This window comes from Gobio gobio, assembly GCF_949357685.1.
Source record: "Gobio gobio genome assembly, chromosome: 5".
Classification (NCBI taxonomy): Eukaryota; Metazoa; Chordata; class Actinopteri; order Cypriniformes; family Gobionidae; genus Gobio; species Gobio gobio.
This window is the reverse complement of record NC_137101.1, coordinates 43,174,302-43,196,892: the sequence shown is the minus strand read 5'-3', so window position 1 is coordinate 43,196,892 and position 22,591 is coordinate 43,174,302. Positions and strand designations below refer to the sequence as shown.

The window sequence follows — 22,591 nt, the reverse complement described above, 5'->3', positions numbered from 1 at the left end:
TGTGGGTCATGACCGAAAGGACAAGATCCCGGATACAGGTGGCCGAAATGAGTTTTCTCCGTAGGGTGGCTGGGCGCTCCCTTAGAGATAGGGTGAGAAGCTTGGTCACTCGGGAGGAGCTCAGAGTAGAGCCTTTGCTCCTCCACATCGAGAGGAGCCAGCTGAGGTGGCTCTGGCATCTATATCGGATGCCTCCTGGACGCCTTCTAAGGCAGGTGTTCCAGGCACGTCCCACCGGGAGGAGGTCCCGGGGAAGACCAAGGACACGCTGGAGGGATTATGTCTCCCGGCTGGCCTGGGAACACCTCGGGGTTCCCCCTGAAGAGCTGGAGGAAGTGGCTAGGGAGAGGGAAGTCTGGGCGTCTCTGCTTAGACTGTTGCCCCCGCGACTTGGCCCCGGACAAGTGGAAGATAATGAATGAATGAATGAACAGGTCAGTTTATTTGACTAATTAAAATTGTGAGGAAACGCAATGCTGTTTCACTTGGTCTACACTATCTAAACTGCATTTGAGTGTGTTGAAAGTTATGTTATTTTGTGTGTTGGCTGTATGAGACTAGCAGTAAGCTACATCAACATTCGGCATCTCTGTCAAGTCGAAATTTGTTTTGCCAAGTTTCTTGCCATCTCCACCACGTCGATACTGGTCCTCTTTTGATTTCTCATTTTGTTCCAAAGTCTGCTTGCTATAGTCCATAATGTCTGAATGAAACAACAACAGCATGCCGCTAGGCATAACGTAGGTGTCCCCGTCTGTTGCCATGGTTTCTACAGCAGTAAAAGTGGAAACCGAGGGTAACGCAGATATGACGCCATTGCATGCAAAATGTATGTGTATTTGCCGTGCTGTCAGAGCTTGGAATTTTGGCCCAAACCTCCTCCCGTATTTTCTGATTAGGATAGTTAATGCAGGAAACTGTTGTGGAACCTAGGTGATTCGCTTATATATATATATATATATATATATATATATATATATATATATATATATATATATATATATATATATATATATATATATATATATATATATATTAGGGGTGTAACGGTACACAAAACTGACGGTTCGGTACGTACCTCGGTTTTGAAGTCACGGTTCGGTACAGCAGATTTACAAAATTGCTTTTTATTTATTTTTTATATTTAACAGTGGTTTACTGGAGAAAAAAGTGTCCTTGAATGAATTAAATTATATCTAAAAGTTTATTTAAGATATTTCTGTAAATTATATAGGGAGCCCTTACTTGTACATTAATATTAAAGGTTCACAACAGAGCCCAAACTATTAGCCTAAATTCAGTTGCTATTTATTTTTAGGTATAATAATCAACACTCAAATAACACATTGTGTGCAAATATGTAAACTTCACATAAGGCAGTTTTTGCATTAACTTCTAAATCTAATTATAAAATAGTTTTTTTCTCCAAATCGTTGTTGAAATATAATAATTTATATACAGTGTCTGTCATTTTCATGACAGGTTTATTTAACATGCATGAAATAATCAAGACATCACTAACAGGTTAAGTAGAATATAATGAATATAACGGCTAATATAGAGCATATATTTAGTGAAAGAGTTGATTTCTCTAGTGAATAAAATTCTGTGGACACTGAATGACTGCCTGAGGTAAATGTGATGCTAACGTTACATGACATTGTTTAGTTCACAAGCAGTTATATTGACATCTTTCCGCAGTTGAAACACTGATTTAGCGATTACACCACATATATACATGACAGTAAATTGTAATGTATCCTCAGCATACCTTCAGATCGTCATTCATGTTTATTCTTGAATCTTTAGTAACAGATGATCGATCGCCTTCACAGATGATCGTGTTCACGCGCGTGCGCTTGAACTGTGATCAGTGACCAGTCACGCCACATAGAGCGTCAAAACGGCATTTATCGTTTGAATTTCGTGATAAAATGGACTGAATACTTAATATGTTCGTGTGGGAACTCGGATTGAAGTGTGTTCCGCGCTTACAACAAGCCGACTGTTAACTGTTAAACATTACATTCATAACCGTTCGACGCGTGCACCGTTCACAAATGATTGCGGTCACGCGCGCGCGCCGCGCGGCCACTTGAACTGTGTTTAGTGATCACTGATCAGTCACGCACATTAAAGAGCATCAAAACGTCATTTATAGTTTGAATTTCATGATAATATGGACTGAATACTTAATATGTTCGTGTGGGAACTCGGATTGAAGTGTGTTCCGCGCTTACAACAAGCCGACTGTTAACTGTTAAACATTACATTCATAACCGTTCGGTACACGCGTGCACCGTACCGGAAGCCCTGTACCGAAACGGTTCAATACGAATATGTGTACCGTTACACCCCTAATATATATATATATATATATATATATATATATATATATATATATATATATATATATATATATATATATATATACCTGTCCTCTAGATCCATTTTTCAACTCGGGCGTCAGACGCGAATTAGCTTCAAACGCGTGAATGCACAAAAGCACCACGCAAGACGCTCAATTCGCGCGAACTGGATGAGCGAATGAGGCGGATTTGCGTCCTTCGCGCCACGGGACCTCCAGATGCGTGTCAACGCGTATTTCCATTGACTTAACATTGAAATCACTCACGCCAGACGCTCTATTTGTGTTTGGTGTGAACGCAGCATTAGACCTCGCAGCCCCTTGCTTCACCAAAAGGTTCATTACCTGAAGCTTCATTCATCATTGCTCACTAGTGACACCTGGCTACTGTGCAAAGAAATAACAAACAAATCAATTAATCCTGAGCCAATGACCTGATCAGACATTTGTTCATTGCCTGGGTATTAAATAAAATATGTATCTTTCTCTGTCTGACTTTACTTGCACAAAGTCACCTGTGAGACACACTGATAAATTGTTTGGATAGTGACAGTATGAACAACAAAAGTTATGCTGTGTTGAGTGCAGAATTTATGGTGAAGGGAATGTAATACAGCTAAGTGCAACAGAGCAGTCTGGGGTGGGAAAAGTTAAGAATTGTTACTGTTTTTTGTTCAAGATGCACAGTTAATTGTGTAGTTTTAGTACAGTGTAGTGCTAATGGGACTGAGGATGTAGTGGAGCAAACTGCTACTCAGCAGCTTGGGGTGGGTGAAGGAAGGATTATAATTTATTTTTATTGAGGAACAGAATTTTTTTAAGTGTGTTGGGGTTTAGATGATTCCTCTTCATGGACAAAACCTCTTCAGCCTTGGAAAAGATCCTTTCACAAGGAACAGAGGATGCGGTTGAACATAAAAATCCCAGTGCCAGCTGGTATAAGTGAAGGTACTTATGCTTCTGTTGAGCCCAATATACTAGTGGATCCTCAGATCTTGTGAGATTTACTTCCAATAAATGCCGGTCCACTTCAACACTAGCATCCGTTGCACAACCTCCTTCTGCTGTGATCAACCATGCTATCCAGCAGATGCCAAAGGACACCAAATAATAGAGGAAAAATCTATTCGAGAAAAACGATCTAACCTAATAGTAATACTGTAGTATACTGTAGTATAATAGTATAATGTAATAATATATAGCCCTAACACATATGAACCTCAATAACGACAATGACACAACTCTCTGACACACACTTCTTCTACTCCTGACACTTCTCTGAAACAGCACAACAACCACAAGGTGGCGCAAGTTTCAAACCTGAAGCGACACTCAGGCCGAACCAATGACGTATTCCACACAAACCGAGGCCTCGTTTGTCATTGGTCACGTGATTTCTCCGCTAACAACACAAGCCTCGAATCGGGCTTCATCTCTGCATCATGGCCTGGCCAACTTGCAATCCTTGAGAGGAAGATGAATTCCCAAGTATATCAGATAATTCTTTAGGATAATGTGAGAATGTCTGTACGTCAGCTGAAACTGTGTAGAAGGTGGGTGATGCAACAGGACAACGACCCAAAACACCGGCGCAAGTCCACAACAGAATGGCTTCAGAAAAACTAAATCCGCCTCTTGGAGTGGCCAAGTCAGAGCCCAGACTAGGGATGGGCGATATGGACTTAAAAATGTATCCTGATATTTTCTAGTATTTATTGCGATAACGATATCAATGACGATAAATGTATCATTCCCAATGTTTTTGGATACAAGTGAGAGCTGCATGCATTCTGCATGCAGACTCAGAAAAACAAACAATGATCTTAAGTAAAACGTACCTGTCATCAAATAGGCTCCTATAATACAGAATATATATACATTTATTTTTTTATGTAAAATTCCACACCAGCCTTTTCAGAAATGGAAAAGTTGCAGATATAATTGTCTTCTGTAAAAGTGCAGGTAATGTTTAAATAGTGCAACTGTGCTGAGAAACATCACACAATACAAACAATAATAATTCAAAACAATGACAAGTTTTAAATGTAAACCGATTCTGTATTTATTCATACACTCATGGTGCAAACAGTAGTAAAAATAGTAGAAACAGCTAAAGTAATTATCCCAACCATGTCTTCAGATTACAAAAAAGTTACAAATAATGATTTACTGATAGAACTTCAGTAATTTGAGTTGATAAGATAATAATACCACGAATTCTTCAACTAATAAAAATAAACTGCACTAAGGATTAATGAGCTTCTGGGTTCATGAATATTAATCACGTTGTCAGTGCTCATTCAAACTGATTTGCTGAAATCAAAACACAGTAATAGGTGCACGCCAGCCAATGAGATTCCCGTTTGTGCATTTGTTTCTTCCTGTTCATGAAAGGCTGAATAATTCCAAATAAACGCCATTATTTTACAGGAAAATACAACAAAGGATATTGTTTACATGTAGCACATCAATTCTATGTGGTATAAGACTCTCTCGCTCTCTCCTTGAGTGTGTGTGAAACACTGAGTGCTCTCAGTCGCGCGCCTCACTAGTGTTTAATGAGCGTCAAATACTGCGCGTTCATTGAGATGAACTGAAATGTGCTCAGCGAGTGAAATACATCTGTATGGTTCAGATTGCCCTCAAGTAGCCCCTCGTTTAGCTATGAACTCTTCCGCAGCTTCCACTATAGTTGTTTTTGCTCTGCACGTGAGATGCGGATTCAGTGCCGCCGCTCCCATCACGCGCTGCGCTTAGGGCACCACCAAAAAATTCTCTCTCCAACCCCCGTTCAGCTATACAAAGTGACGAACGCAGCCACCGCGGCTATCATAAAGTAATAATGCTTAGGGCATCAAGAGACAGCCAGCGGCGGCACTGTGCGGATGGGTCGTGCCATCAACTAGGCTTTATCGTTATTATCGCGGGAAGACAAATTCTTATCGTGGGAAGAATTTTTACCGGTATATCGCAAACGATAAGATATCGTCCATCCCTAGCCCAGACCTCAACCCAATAGAGATGCTATGGATTGACTTGAAGAGGGCCATACATACGAGACGTCCAAAGAATATGACAGAGCTAAAGCAGTTCTGCCAGGAAGAATGGGCTAAAATTCCTCCTCAACGATGTGCAGGTCTGATCCACAGCTACAGGAAGCATCTGATTGAGGTTATTGCTCCTGGGGGAAGGGGGAGGTCAACCAGTTATTAAATCTAAGGGTTCACTTACTTTTTCCACTGCCATTTTGAATGCTGAATGAGTGTGTTCAGTAAAGACATGAAAGATCAGTATTTTTTTGTGTAATTATATGTAGACACATTATGTTTGTCAATACCCTTTACTTGGATGAAGATCAGATCACATTTTATGACAAATTTATTCAGAAAACTGAAATTCCAAAAGGTTCACATACTTTTACTTGCCACTGTATATAGGCTTCATCTCGTACTGATTGGATTGGCAATTAAAATGGAACGCATTCCCCCAAACTTTGTTTATAAAACATAATTTACACACATTTACAACAAAAATCTTGACAGGATCTTTCGCACAACATTTATCATCCTCTGGTAGGATGACTGCAAATCATGTTGGTAAGTAACACTTTTTTCATAATTGGGTTATACATCCTGCAACTGTTTTAATTATCGTGATTGTTCACTGTTTTTAACATCAACAGATGTGAATGAATCGGTTCAGCAGATCGAAGAGGGGTTAGAACACAACTTAGTCAACTTTTGTAAGTATTCTCTCTTTCTTTATTAATAAGATTTTATGGTTGATAACGACTTTATACTAAATAATGTATGTGCTCTTCAGTGGGGGAATCACCGATGGTCAGAGAGATTGACAAGGATAATGTTCATGGTGAGTAGGCTATGCCCAAGTACAATTAGGTTTTTATTATTGTGTTGAAAGATTTTCTACAGTTCATAACCATATGCTTACAATACATCATTAGATGGCGATGTTGCATCAGGAGAATCTCAGGAAAATCAGCCAGGTGAATCTCCTGTCGTGGAATCAGAGTACTCCACCTCCTGTGTACCTCCCACAGAAGACTCCGTTCGCAAGACGTCCTGTGATCCTATCATATCACATTTGCAAGCCGATGGAGATGTTAATGAATGCACCCTGTCCACGTCCGGACGCGGGCATAAGCGACCTAGGGAAGTAAATGGTGCATGTGAGCTACCCAGCGGTTCACGTTTAAGGACGTCTGAATATAATGGTTAATAAGGTATAATGGTTATAATGGTTAATAAGATGCTGAACAGCGTCTGGCTTATTATAATTTTTATCTAACACAGATTTATTTAAAAAATAATAATTTAATATTATTTTCCCCAGATTATGACAAGTTTAGCTTAGATGAGAGCAACCCAGGTCCTCCGATCGAGGTGCAACGTCTCTTCAACGAAGAAGACATATTAGGACTTTGTTACGGGATGAGTACCAATGATGAGGCCAACCTTAACTTTGAAAGCATATTAGACCTAGAGTGACTGCTTTTAATGTATAAAGAGACAGAGAAAATCACACGCGGTTCACAAACAGACATTATAACGACCCTGCAAAACATTATTTGATACTAGCAAAAGCATACAACAGCGCTGCGTCATTCAGCTGAGTTTTGTCTCAATCAGCTTCTTGAAGAGAACCGACAACTGTGGATGGATCTGGCAGGTGTACCAGAGGAGCTCCGTTAAGTAAGAGGCGAGCAACAACTTTCTGTAGTAATAGATTAATTAATAGATTAACCCTTAAATGCATACCCCGGGTCTTTAACGACCTGGGACGTCATTCACTGCCCACCTCCTCATTCATTTTTTAAAGTTAGACATCAACCTTCTTAGTATTCCTCAAGCAATCCATTATAAACAATATAACAAGGAAAAATTAATAAAGTTATAATTGAATGTCTGTTTTTCCTATAGTTTTTTGTCAAATTTGTATAGGGTCACTAACAACCCGAGGTGGGTAAGATTGTACGTATATTTCTTTCTACAAAACAATAAATTAATCTATAATGACGAAATAAGTGCAATTCACCTTTATTCCACAAGTTGGCAATATCTGATACGCAATGATGAAGTGACGTTTCACTCATAGTTACTGCAGACTGAAAACGATTATAATAATTATAATCTGCAAAATTTGAAATGGCTCAGCGATTTACTGCAGAGCAAGTACTGAACACATTCAAATATTAGTGTCACTGTCACTTGATGATGGTTCTGGTCAAGAAGCTGTCAGTGATCAAAATATTAATTTTGAAGACGTTGAAAATGAGTTTCGAGAATATACGTGAGATAGCGAACATGATCCAGATGCAGAATGCACTGGGAAATGAGCTCTGACGAGGACAGTGGTGATGGTATAAAACAAACTGAACCCTTTCAAGCTCCAAGGTAACAAAATATATTTTATTTTATTCTTTTGTAATTGTTGCTCTAATATCACAAGTTTTATATATTAGCGCGACAGGTAGAGATCTATCAGTGTCAGATATGTATAATATGTAAGAATGATTGGCGAAACAGTCATGCATTTAAAGGTTAATTGTTAAAAACTTTGAGTTGTGTACAACAAGCATTTGCTCCAGCCTGATTAAACCACTGTGCCTTATGGATTTTAACAATATTTTGAATCAGTGTTATATGTGTGATGCAAAGGATTTTGACAATAGATTAAAACACCCATTTGCAGGTGTCGTCAATGGCCCTAGTAATAGCGGCAAACATATTTTGTAAAAACTTGGATGTGTAATTCACACAAAATGTGTTCTGTAAAATTTGAAAATGTATTTATATTTAAGTCAAGTCAACTTTATTTATATAGCGCTTTTTACAATGCAGATCGTTTCAAAGCAGCTTCAGTTTTAAAAATAATGCAACAGAATTTTATTCGGCCGTACAGCCGGAGAAAATGATGTCATCAGCTCATTTCAATTATCATACAGTGACAATGTGAGCATTAGATTAGTAATTAAATCAGTAATTTAGTTTATATGGTTAATTTAGTTTACTAATTAGATTTATTTGGATATTTAGTTGAAAAATGTTGTGTCCCCAACTGAGCAAGCCAAGCCAAAGGTGACAGTGGCAAGGAAACCAAAACCCCATCAGGTGACCTAATTGAGAAAAATAAACCTTGGGAGAAACCAGGCTCAGTCGGGGTGCCAGTTCTCCTCTGGCCAATTACAAACAGCGTATGTTTATTCATTTACAGCTGTTGGCAGCAGTTTCATGATGAATTGATGCTTGATGTTTAATTAAAAGATGAATAATTCAAAATCTCTTTTCCAGGGGAAATCTATCAGGACTATAAGCCTTAATAAAAACATATTTCATTTTTACCTCTTTTAAAGTTACTATACAAAGGTATGCCTATGCAAAGACTTCTTATTTTTCAATCAGCCTCTGACAAATTCATATTGGCTCTATGTAAAGTGGCTCTTAATATTCTTCACAGCATAATACCACTAACTGTGAACCAACACAGAAGATTAAAAAGGAGAAAAACTGAGATAAAATATGTGGCTAATAAAAAAATGTACGCCAAGAGAAGAAGATCCTGCCACTTTTGAAGTCCCTGTGAAGGCAATTCTGAGATTTGTTTCTAAACACATTATAAATGTTAGAAATGTATTGCTAAAACACATTACAAACACTGCATGAAAAGTGGGATTTTCGACCCCGTAAACGCCTGTATACTCCCGGAAATCTCCCTAATTTTCGGCAGTTTTCGACAATTTAGAGGCAGCGAACGTCGCGTTCGTCTGTGCCACAAATTGTCGTAAATGAACAATGACCTAGGTGGAGAGCCCCCCACGGAGAGACCGCCGAGGTGCAACGCCTCTAATTAGCATATGAATAGCAGCGAAACCAGAGAGTAAACGGCCAGACTTAATTTACATTTTTTTTAAAAATTTATTTATTTATTTCATATGGACATAACAATAACATTGGACAAACCAGATGCATTGTTTAAAGTGTTATAGCACATGTGCTAATTTTCAACACCTGTCCATAGGGGCTTTTACAACAAAAAACATAATTGTTAAATAAAACACTACACAATTTACACATGTGAACAACTTTGGCCCGATTTAAGCCACTGTTTGAGCTCTCTGGTGAAGATGTTAATATTGTTCTGCAATTTGAATCCAGTGGGAAGAGAGTTCCATAGTGTTGCCCCTCTGAAGGAGAAACTAGATTGTCCAAAAGATGTTCTAAACTTCGGGAGAACACAATCACCACTAACTGAGGCTCTGGTGGAAGGTCTAAAAGAGCCCTGACGCCTCTCCATGAGGCCAGAGAGCACTGGTGACACACAGTTGTTCATACATTTAAAAGTCAAAATTTCAAAATACTAACATTTACAAAATTTTCAAAAGTAAAAAGCTTATCCTTTTGTATGATATCACAATAATGCCATCTCATTGGTTTTTTGTCAAATATCTTAATTGCTTGTTTATATAGAGAGATAACTGGTTTCAAAGTGGATGCTGATGTTTGTGACCATGCTGTTATACAGTATGACAGATGAGAAAAAACCATTGCGTGCATAAACAATAAAGTCGCATGATGTGACAACTCTCCTCTAATAAAACGAAAACGTTATTAACTAACATGAACAAAGATTAGGCCGATTAAATACTGTAATGTATTGTTCATGCGAAGCTTCTCTTATTTTAAAAAGATCTGTACCGCTAGGCTGAACTTTGTTCGCAAAAGGTAATTTGCCCTTGAAAGGTATAGCTAAATCGTAAACCGATTCAACAAAAAATTTGTTGAACTCGTTAGCAATTAGCTGGTTGTCATTAATGTAATTAGCATCAATTTTAAGGCAATCTATCATTTGATGTTTTTTTCTTTTAGAATTTGTCAATTTATTTATATGTTGACATAGTTTGGTGCTGCTTCCATTTGCTTCTTCTATCATTTTTATAAAATATTTTGTTTTTGCTTTGCGCAGCTCACTTGTGACTTTGTTCCTAAGACCAGTGAAAATTAGATGGTCAGTATTATTCCTAGATTTTGAATACTTTTTAAGTGCAAGATCACGACTTTTAGCCATTAGCCAAATGTCTTTGTTGAACCATGGAAGAGAATACTTTCTTGGTTTTCTTATCCAGGTTTTTGTATACTTATTTATTACATCATTTAGTTTAGTAACAAATTTGGAAGCACTCAAATTTATATCGGTCTCAGCAGTAATACTATTCCAATTAATTTGGTTTAATTCACATTCAAAGGAATTTATTTTTGCTTTAGGAATTCCTGTTGTTTTCAATTTGTTCTCCACTTTATTATGATTAATGAAACGCTTTTTAGTTAACTTTCTGGCAATTAATGTCATGTTATGATCTGTAAGCCCTGTGATCAGGTTATAAGTTTTAATTATTCTTTCTGGTCTATTTACAAAAATCAAATCAATCAATGTTTCGCTATGTCTTGTAATTCTAGTAGGTTTGTTTATCATTTGCTTATATTTAAAGTTATCCATCAAAGCTTTCAGCTTTGTTTTGCTGTTGTTTTTCTCCTGCCAGTTTATATTGAAATCACCCATAATTATACATTCAGTACAATTGTCAATATTCAATAAAAAACTCTTAAAATCATCGACAAACTTTGCTCCATGTGAAGGTGGATTGTAAATGACGATTAAATTGAATTTCATTGTTGGAGACAAAATTACATTTAGCCCCAGGCATTCCAGTTTCATATCAATGTTAACTTTCTCACACTTAAATGTTTCTTTAATGTATAATAGCACACCCCCACCCCTTCCTTGGACCCTATCTCTCCTGTAACACTTAAAGCCAGGTATGTTGATTAGGTCTGTAGGAGTGGATGGATTTAGCCAACTTTCAGTCACACACAAGTAATCCAGGTTAGAGTCAGTTAACATTCGATTAATTTGATCTATTTTTGGTAAAATACTCCTTATATTAATGTGTCCACCCAAAATCCCCTTTGGTTTTGTTTGGGGATTCCAAATAATCTGGGCATGATTTACAGTTTGAAAGATCTTCAGCTCTTTCTGCTTGAGCGCTGCCCGATTTGGATTTTTGGACCTTATGAGTTGCCGTCGTTGCCGCACAATCCATCCAGACACCCCGTCAACAATGCCGTCTTCCTCGTCAGATATGAGTTCAATGGTCGCGGACTTCCAAATGTCCACCTCATCCAGCACACTCTCGCTTCCAGCAACTGTAATACAATCCATAAAGACAATAAGCAACCTGAAAAATACTCACATTGACAAAAAACGGATCTAATATAATAAATCTTACCCTTTTTCTTCTTGATCGACTCCGAGCTAAACTTCGCAGTTTCAGGTTGTTTGTATCTGAAGCTCCGGCGTGTCGATTCATAATACGTCTTACAGGCAGCTGGAAAACAATTACATGAGACTGGTATTAATAAAAACAGTCACGGTAAAATTAAACAAGGAATGAGAAACACATTAGAAGTTACTTACACACAATGTCGTCGTGATCAGCGGTTAAATCTGGACTCGCGGAAATCGCTCCAAGCAGATAAGAGCTCACGGCTTCGTTATGAGACGAGGATAGTCTGTGTAAACAAAATGTGCAGTTTTAAGCTTGGATCTATTAACGCATCCATTTCCTTATACAGCTGAATAAAAGCATATTCTTTAAATCGTAACGTTACATTACCCATGCTCTGGTTCATAGCGCCTGCAGTTTGCCTCAGAGTTGTGAAGACGAAGACAGCTGAAAATTAGTCGAAAAAGTTAGCCGCGTCCATGCAGAGGAGTTGAAGGGGAGCTGAAGGCGAAATGGCGTCCTGTCGTTGTTGATCACGAAAAAGCAAAGCAGCAAAAACACAAAGCAAAAAGAGTCCAAGGGTCCGTCCACACGGAGACGTGTATCACTGTATACGTATACATTTTTTTATCGTATTGGCGTTTCGGGAGACTGAAACCACTATTTTTTAAAACCGGGTCCTAAAGTGGATACATCTGAAAACGACACCCTTGCGGTTTCGTGTATACGGCCAATCCGTCTATTTTGTGAAACGATGATGTCATCACACCACGTCCTGCGCAGGGAAGACTTAAAGGGGATACAACTACGGGCACTGGGCATGCGCACATCAATACTGCGTTGTTTAATTACTGTATTTGCATTATTATAAGGGTATGTTTAGGGTTGGGATAGGTGTATGTGTTAATAAAACACATCTGGTAAGTAGCAAATTTATTTATTGTTATTTTATTGTGAGATTTTACCTCACCTCTGACTGTTGCCGTACCCCTTCTAGCCACAACTCTTCTTCTCCGTTTTTAGTGTATTTCTGTGGTAGAATTACAGTGCCACATACTGGCCTGGCATGTATACTACATCGTTTTGAGCCGTTTTCATGCTCTCGTGTGTACGCTGATATATCTTGAAACGAGGAAAAAAAAAGATTGGATAGGGAAAGTTCTGGCTTCGTGTGGACATGGCCCAAAACACGTCTGTTTAAAGCTCGTCTTCAAGTTTTGTACGCGTCATGGCCATGACCTGTGTGTGTGTGTGTGTGTGTGTGTGTGTGTCTGCCTGCACAGATGTGTGTGTGTGTGTGTGTGTGTGTGTGTGTGTGTGTGTGAGAGAGAGAGAGAGAGAGAGAGAGAGAGAGTGTGAGAGAGAGAGAGAGAGAGAGAGAGAGAGAGAGAGAGAGAGAGAGTCAGGAAATCAGTCCACAGAGGGGCTTAATTTATCCCTATATTCTTCAACCTCATTGAGGTTTCAGACCACCAAGGAGCTCCAGAAAAACCTATTATATTTATTTTCACTTTATTTAAGTTAATGGGTGTGGCAAAAGTGCTTCAATTACATATAGGCATAACACCGTAACTTTTTATTTTGTGTGTATTTTTTTTTTTTTTACATGGTTATTGCTAATGACATACAGAGTAATTAATCTACTCTGTTAGCCCGGACAAGTTGAATCTACTTAAAAAATTGGAGCAAACTTGGTTGCTCTAAAAAAAATTTTTAGTAATGTGAACTAAAACGAGTACATTTAACTGAAAAATGTTTTAGTTTAAAAAATTCAGAACCTAGATAACACTCCCCCTGCTGCTACTCTGATTTGCATTTGTGTAGCTCACAGCATGTTCATTTACATGATAAAGCCTCCCCTAGAATTAAGGGGAGGGGGGGGGGGGGGGGGGCATGGGGGGACAACTACCAAGCAAGGCCCACGTCAATTTCCGTCAGTTTTCGGTGTTGCCTGCAAATTGCCGTGCACAGTCGTAAACCTGAAGTTTCACGGCAATCTACAGTGCCACATACTGACGAAAATCCCACTTTTCATGCAGTGAAAGACTGTGTAGTACTGAATTGTGGATTTAGACCGTTAAAACAGTTTTTCACCATTTCTGTGTTCAGTATTTTTTGGGCGGGGCTAAAACGGTGGCTCGATGACGCACTGGAGCCACTGAGCCTGGCCCCTCCCTTAAAACTATAACTAGAGCACAGTTGCATCAGTTCGCTGCTCAATCGCGAAGTTACTGTCAGTAATGTTAGTTCTGTCATGACATCTCTCTGAGTGTTTGGCATGTTAATGAGATATATCCAGCTGCAGCCCCGCAGCACACCAGTTTCAGAACACCAGTTTCAGAACACCATCCACAGAACCGGAAGTGAGCGGCGCTACCCATACACGTTGTTTTCATATGGATTTTAAAGTTACTTTTCATGCAAGAGAAACATGCATTTAAGCCAGTAAGATGTGAACAGAAGCATGAAGGAGAATATGTTGAGTTGTGTGTGATATATCTGTCATGATACATGTGGTGGTGAACGAATATTGAATGTTCACGTCTTTCACGTTTTATCATTAAAGCTTTTTTTGAATTTGTCAAAAAATATATTTTGTCTTAATATTAAATAATTATTAATTAATAAAACATATTCATTTTGTTTTCAGGGATGAAAAGACTTTCATCTTTTCAAGTATTTCTGCAGAAATGCCATGATATGGGCTTAAGAGTCACAAGTTTTTGTGTTTTAAGTTTTTTTTGCATGTTTTTAATTTTTATTATGTGCCGTTTAAATTCGTTTTAAACCTATTATTTTAGAAATATTTTATTTATGTCCTATTTGTTTTCTTTCAGAGAAACACATGTTTCACTTTAAGGCCTTGTATTAAATGGTTATTTTTATTTGACATTTGAAAAATAGAAATGTCACATTCTCTGTCTATTATTTTCAATCGAAATAATACGATTGAATATAGAGTCAAATGGGAAACACTTTATAACATGTTACAAATGCATTAGGCCTAATATATTTTTAAAATAAAAATATAAAGTTGTAGTATTGTTAAAGTAACAATAAACTACAGTGTTTGTGTCCATTAACATTAAATCTCATAGGCTATTTTCTGTCAGTATTATTTGGAACAACATGAATGTGAACAAAATAATACTAATATATCTATAGTCAAATGAGAAACACTTTACAACATGTTATACATTTATTAATATTTTTTAAATAAAAACTGTGTGTAGTTTTAGCCTGTTTCCATGAAGTATAAACTACTGTCTTTGTATTCACTGATTTAAGCATGATCAATAGGCTATGTTTTAAAATGTTGATCATTGTACATCATGACATGCATATTATATGAACAGAAAAGTGACTTTATTTAAAAGTATTGTTGTTAAATATTGTAGACATCGATCCGATCAAAATCCATGTGAAAACAGCTTATATTTATCAAAAGAAAATTACATATATGGATAGCGCAACTATGACTGTTTAAGCCCCGCCCCTCACTTCCGGTTCTGTGGATGGTGTTCTGAAACTGGTGTGTTGCGGGGCTGCAGCTGGATACTATTGATGTTAATGGGTATGACAATGTTAATATATTTATTCTTGGCGGAATAGATCTGCTACGCTGCTGCTTTTATTGCTGCTGCTGCTGTGAGCAAGTAAGACTCAGTGCGTATGCGGTGCGTGTTGCGGTGCATATGCGGTGCAGGAGCAGCACGCGCTGTTGTGCTTTCATATATGCTGCGTTTGCAACTGATCCACGGGTTGTATACCACAAACACAGCATTTATTCTTATTTTTTTTATTTCAAATCCAAAAGTTGTTACTGAACATGGCTTGTTTGACACTTTCATAGATGTCACATTTTAACGTAGTACATTTAAACAATGTTTTATTCAATTCATTACTTTATATTTATATAGCCTAGTACTTTAGATTTAGCTCACACAAGTGGCAAAACATTTAAACATAGGGTATAGCCAATAAACATTTTAAATTAGAAACTTAGGATATACAAAAACAGCCGACTCTCGTCTTTTCTTTTGTTTTTAAACCTTTTAAAAGCAGGTCATAAAGACCTTTGTTTTTTCACCTCCAAGAACGTACGAGTGCTATCCATTATTTAAAATATTTTACATAAATGCCAGGTAAGGTGTCGTTTCCTTGCTTTACCCGATAAAAAAGCCATGTGTTGACTTTGAAAAAGAGTATATTTTAAATTATATGCATCTGTGGTAAAATTACTAGATTTCCGCGTCAGTACATATTTATTTTAATGCGAACAATCATCTAGAGTTTCATGACAGAACTTTGTATTTACTACAGCCTACAGCTTGCTAGCTAGCCATGCCTTCATCACAGAAATGCGTATTACCTGGATGCGATAACTTACAAAACAGCTAAATGTCCTTATTTAAATTTTCAAAAAACTATTATATCAAGAAGAGGTGGATTCATTTTGTTAAGATCCACCTTGATGGAGAGCTGAGGATCACCATCAACACCCACCTCTGTAGTGATAATTTTACACAGGATAGTTTTATAAACTTTCATCTGAGACAACTGGAATTCACTGATAATTAAATCTGCTGTTACTGGTGAATGGGGCCAAACCGACTATCTCCCGCTTCTGCCTTCATCATCCCGTCCCGCCAACAACTGGTGCCATCGTCGGCAGCACATGCCCACCAATGAGTGTAAGTTGCCTTGTGTGCTTATATTCTAATTATAGTAAATAGTCCACAGTAACTCTACTAAATTCTACAACCCTCTAACGTGATTTTGTTTTGTTTATAATGCATCAGTATGTTTGACTCCTTAGACAAGTAATTTCAACTATTTTCAGCTCACAAAGCAGTCCCTTCCAACCACAAGAGAGACAGCGTGCCATTGTGACAACATGCAGAAAGTCACCAGAGAAGTTGGATGTTAGACAGATCACTTTGTGGGGAAAGAACTGTGGCCACACAACTGTCTAAAAGAACACTTGCCAACAGAAAGAATACAGGTATGTTGAGAGGTCAAGTGCCTAGTTTGTCTTTATGAATGTATGCGATGACAGGTGAAGACCGATTCTAGGTATGTGTTACATGCCAAAATGAATGAAGTTCCAGGCGTGCATGATTTGATGGGTTCGTTTAATGTTGTTCACTGTTTTGCATTTATTCACAGTACACCAAAATCTCTGCGTGCTTTTACAACCATCATCAACAACTAATTCTTCTGCTTCTCTGCCACGCCCGCACCTTTTTTCCGTGGGCGCCCTCTCCTGTAAGGTCGCTGAAATAACACGTCTGCTTGAGCATAACTCACAATAATTCAAGCAGGATTTTACCCATTTACATCAACATTTTTAAAAATAAATTTTGCATTAACATCCTCATCAGTTTAGAATACATTATAACTATCTAAATGAACTGTACAAAATTAAAAGCACATGGGGGGGATTTGCAACATTTGTAGGGAATGTCATTATAAGCCCCATACTCTCCCCTCCAAAAATGAATGCCGTCTCGGCATTATATCGTCCCAAGCATCACTGTCCTCAACATTAAAGCAGTACATAAGGGAGTCAGTCTCTATACTTGATGCTAATTTGTCTTGCAACTGTTTTTGCATGACATCTATCTCCCACTTTATGCCATCCGCTGAAGTAAACACCACTGGCCACATAATGTCTGAAAGATTGCTCCGTCATGCGACGGGCCACACATCAAGTGCTGAAAGGTTTGAACCTTAGACATACTCTATGCTCTATAAACAGACCCACATACCAGCTGTTTTGAAAGTCTCATTATATTTCAGCATCTATGTGTCACTGTCTGTTTACTGGAACTGTGTGTATTAACTAAAGCATAATCCCATGAACGTTCTCTTGATTATGAACTTAATTACTACTTAACATAATTATAAACTTTATGAACTGTTTTTATGAACTCACATAGCAATTATGGAATCAAAAACTCTGTGTGAGAGAGGGTTTGCCTAATGTATCATACGTCAGTGTTGTGGGTGGATGTCTTTGTCTTAAATCATACTTTCTCTGCGGCAGGTGAGTTGCTGCTGGGCTGATGTCATCTGCTTCATCTGATGATGTCACTTGCCCCCCTTCTGACATCTAATTTTCATCTTCCACATCATTTGCACACATTCCAGAGTTTCTGTGCTCATCGTCACACATTTCCATTATGCTACAACTTTTTGGCCTGTGCTACAAAAATTAGCACCAGCGCTATGTGCAACAAAAAAAAAGTTTACGTACAGCCCTGATGTGCATATTTCATAATGAGCAATTGTTCTATCATCAATCTTATTATCCCCTTTGTGTTCAGAGATCGCCGACGGCCCCGCGTTTGATAGTGTTTACATTGATCGCTAGTTTACAATATCATTTTGTCAAGTAATAAGGTCAACCAGTGCATTGTTTGAAAGATAAGAGACTGCAGATTCGGATCTGTATAAGCATTATACAATCAAGATAACTTTGCAACGTTTTTTTGTCATTCTGTATGAATCTAAACAATGTGATATGACAACAAAGAGAGGGAGGTCCCTTACCTTTTTGTGCTTTGGAAATGTAATGTTTGGCAGAATAATGGTGACTTCGACCTTTTTTCCATGGGAAGAGTCCAGTGTACGATGTCCATAGTAAATATTTGTCAAAAAACAAGCAAACTGGTAAAAAAAGCTATAGAACTTCTGTTGTTTACTTCCTGAAGTTTACTAATCACGAGGACGCTGTCCTGTTTATTTGATGAACTGTACGCATGAAGCGCATTATTCAATGAAATATAACGTATCAATGTATTTAGTAGAGTGTCTGGAACTGAATGAGAACCGCCCAGAAGATATCTGATGAAAACTAGCCACGCAATTTTAGAAAAGATTGAAAGATGACAGTCACTTTTGGTGACGCATGATTATCCACATGCAAATGTGTTTGGTAAAAAAAAAAAAAAACAGCAATGGGAAAGTCTTGTGTTGTCATCTAACATGTAGTCTATGCAATAACGAATACGCCGATGTGTTGATTAGCATAAATCTCGCGAGTATCACATTGTATTTTTGTTTGCGTAACCATTTGCATCCTGGAAAATTACTCACGCACGCCCCTCGTGACGCACAGAGGTTCCATTGCTACACTTGCTCACTAGCGCTCGCTCTGTCAGCATTCGCCTGCAATGGATCCACGTCGAGGACAGAAGTTATTTTCTCCTGCTGCTGTATTGGAAGAACTTTTGCGAAGCAGTGATGAAGAAAATGTGGAATATTCAGAAGAGAGTGCTGTATCCAGCGTCGACTCTGAAGAAGAGGAAATGTTTTTGGAAGGTCTCGATCCTGTTTTAGATCGGTAAGTGTCTACATTTAGTACGTTTTTGTTGCTTTGTTTTGTAGTTTTGTGTTTCTACACTATTACGGCTTATTAGTACATTCAAGTACCGCACAATTCCTTTTTTATTCAAGTTCTGAGTTAGAAGCTAGTGATGTAAGTTGTAACAATGTATTGTGGATAGTGAAAATCTGTATTGTGTATATTTCACCCAAAATAAAAATGACAGTGTGAGGAAAAAGTTAAATTTCACAGTGTTTTAGTGTCAGTACTACATTCAATTACTATAAAATGTTGAATATAATGTATAGTAATGCAATGGGGGAATATTTGTGGGACCTGATAATGACAAATGTCTTATGTTGCCACTAAAAAGTGACCAGCAATATTTAAATATATCTAGTCAGTGAGTGGGTGAGAGTGTAAGCATATTTGTCCAAAATAATTCAGTCTTTTCGGCTATTATCACCAGAATAGTTTATACTATGTTGTCACCATTGTCCTGTGCGTTTGGTTATCAGCACCAGGTCCAAGCCTATTCATATCCACCCCTAATGTAATACCAAATTTAGCATTTCGGTATATTTTTTGTTATCCTTTTTACAATATGCCTTGGAGTATCGCAATAATGTTGTATTGTGAGTTCAGTATTGTGCTATTTATCGAAATGTGACATGGGAGTATTGGTAAACCTCTAGAAGAAACCCTGTACAACGTACTTGAGCATATAACTTTATGTATGTACAGTTGTGTATGTAGAAAGCAGGACAAAGTTCAGACCAAATGTGTCAGAGGAAAAAATGCAATAATATGTGCTATTTTCTGTGCAAGATAATCTGTTATGTTGGGTTTATTTCTAATCCTTTTTGTGTAATTCAACAGTGAGGAAACTTCAGATGATGAAAGGGTACCAGAGGCCTCTGGAAAATAGACAAAACGTCCCTGCCTGGCTGCAACATCTCTCGCTGCCTCCAGAAATTCCAGGGGAGGAGGAAAGAAAGGAAGACAGAGACAGCGCAGTACTTTGTGGTAAGCAAATAATGTGAAGCAAGTAATGTTTCTTGAGAGAAGAAACTGTTTTGGTGTATGATTATTGTCTGATTACAGTCTGAGTCATTAGCTGGTAGTGTAAATGTTTCAATAAGGGAAACAACAGAGTGGGTATGGAGGTCGATCACTGTATGTGAAAGATCCTTTGAATTTGAATAGAAAATTTGTAAGCTTGTGTAAATGTGCCATCAGGGCAACAATAGAGTGTGTATGTAGGTAGATCACTGTATGTGAATGATTCTTTGAATTTGAATAGAAAATCAGTAAGCTGATGTAAATGTGCCATCAGGGCAACAATAGAGTGTGTATGGGAGTAAATTGCTGTAGTTTTTTCTATGTGTAAGATAAACAGTTGTGTTGGGTTTATTTCTAATCCTTTTTGTGTAATTCAACAGTGATGAAACTTCAGATGATGACTGGGTACCAGAGGCCTCTGGACAACCGACAAAACGTCCCTGCCTGGCTGCAACATCTCTCGCTGCCTCCAGAAGTTCCAGGGGAGGAGGAAAGAAAGGAAGACCGAGACAAACTCAGTACTTTGTAAATAGTCCTTTTTTGGGGGTTTTTTTTTGGGGGGGGGGGGGGTTATCACTGTGTTGAATAACTAAGGAACAGATGTTTGTTGCTGTATACAATATATACATAAATAAAACTTTTTATTTGCTAAATAATGTATGTCATTATTCTAAACCTTTAAATTAATGGAAGTGAACAAAGACTTTGTTAAACGTCTTATACGTTACCAAGTGTCACTTTGGTGTCCTTTTGGAGCTCTTTCAAAAAAATATTATTTTACAAAAAAATATGCACATACATGCATTTTTATAAACATTTAGGGGTGAAAAATATACCAGAGAAAGTATATAAATTGAGCTTTGTCATGTTGTAATGAGAAAATAGATTGAAATGATCAAACAAACTGGTTATACCTCATGGTAAAAGGTGGTTACCAAGTGTCCCTTTGGAGTCTCCAAGTGGCCTTTTTGGAAAGGTGCCTAGACATACTCAGAACTAAATGCTTGTAAAAAAGTCATTTTGGCTTGTATCAACTTCAAATTTGAAACGTACATTTAAAAGACATGTGACTTTAGTTTACTTGTGTTTCCAGATCCATATATATTTCTGCCTTATGTATTTTTCTTGTTCATAAACCGTTATAATTTTTTTTTTCAATTGTACATTGTGTTTGAGCTTATTTATCTCTCTACTAGTAATTTCTAGAGTAATTTTGAGTCTTTCATGGTAAACTGTCAAGTGTCAGCTTTCAAATGATACCTTTGATTTGTGTGTAGTCAGAAGGACTCATTAGCAGCAACAATTTTATTTTGGGTATGTCATTTTGCACTCCTTTGCCAAAAGTGGGGGTGACTGGTAAGGGGTTAAAAGCTTTAAAACTCTATTGAAACAATGAACACATGTATTGTTATTAACTAACATGAACAAAGATTAGGCCGATTAAATACTGTAATGTATTGTTCATTGTTCGTTCATGTTAGTTAATACATTAAGTAATGTTAAGAAACGTAACCTTATTGTTAAGTATTACCGTTGTATTATTTCTGCCATGTAAGGTCCATGTTAGAAAACAGAAAAATCTCTATTTGGATAAACTGTGTTATTAGTCAATATCTGAAATCTTTTGCACACAAAATCTATACACCCTAGCTATGCTAACTAATGTTTTTACATGTGTTCAGCTGCTAACATTGGGGAAGATATTTTACCAACTCTCTCACAAGAGGATATCAGAGACCTCTTTCCTGGTGCTGGACGATAACTAGGGTGGGACAGATGGAGGTAGCATCCATTGTGGTGATGTGAGTAGGAATGGCCAGGTGAAAGTGACCCAGAGCGCAGCCATGTCAAATGCCCAAGGCGGAGTTTATGGCAGTAGGAGCCATGATGGTGATGGATTCAGGGGGAGGACCGGTGGCAACTGAGCTTTGGGAGGAGGAGTCCACCACACATACGATGATGGTGCACCGATGACCTGGGCGGCTGCGGTGAAGCCGCAGCGACGACTGTCTGAGGTGGAGATCCGGAGACCAGAGGATGAGCTGGTGCAACCAAGGGTGGAGGGGAAGCCTGAGGGAGGGCGGAGCTTGCAAAAGCAGAAGGGGTGGAGGACTGGAGAGTAGCGGCTAGCCCGCAGGTCCGCAGCAGAGGTGTGGCGATGTCCGAACCAGGTGAAACCGACGGTCCGAGGGAGCCCAGCAAGTCTGAATGCTTGATGATCATCAACGCTGGAGTCGAGGGAGGAAGAAATGTAGGTGCAGGTGCCAGGTCGACGGGTCAAGGCGTAGCAGAGCGCGACGAGGCTGGAGGCGGAGCCACAGGCTCGTATCGCCCAGGAGGAGTGGGCTCCCAACAGGTCCACGGTGTAACCTCGCCACTGAGAGGAGGATGTGGTGACACGGTGGGACTGATGGGAGACGATCATGACTGTGTGACAGACTTGGCGGAGGTCTGGAAATGAAGAGTGGCACAAAAACAAAAAAAAACCCTGTGTCCTTGATGGCCACTAGTAGAGTTGGTGGGAGAGGGA

General features: G+C 38.3%; 1 protein-coding gene across 2 annotated transcripts in view; it reads left to right on the top strand.

Moving 5' to 3' along the window:
- The window catches only part of LOC307126535 (E3 ubiquitin-protein ligase TRIM65-like), a 47,508-nt gene extending 38,627 nt beyond the window's left edge, over positions 1-8,881 (top strand). Inside the window, exons 5-8 of one of the 2 annotated variants that reach the window (XM_079817117.1) lie at positions 6,051-6,110; positions 6,191-6,238; positions 6,333-6,611; positions 6,722-7,406. In XM_079817117.1, coding sequence (XP_079673243.1) covers positions 6,051-6,110; positions 6,191-6,238; positions 6,333-6,607 — 383 coding nt within the window. In that variant the 3' untranslated portion in view covers positions 6,608-6,611; positions 6,722-7,406. Of the gene's footprint in view, positions 1-6,050; positions 6,111-6,190; positions 6,239-6,332 lie in introns of both variants that reach the window. The other variant, XM_079817118.1, reaches the window with a different exon arrangement.
- Positions 8,882-22,591: the final 13,710 nt, after the last annotated feature.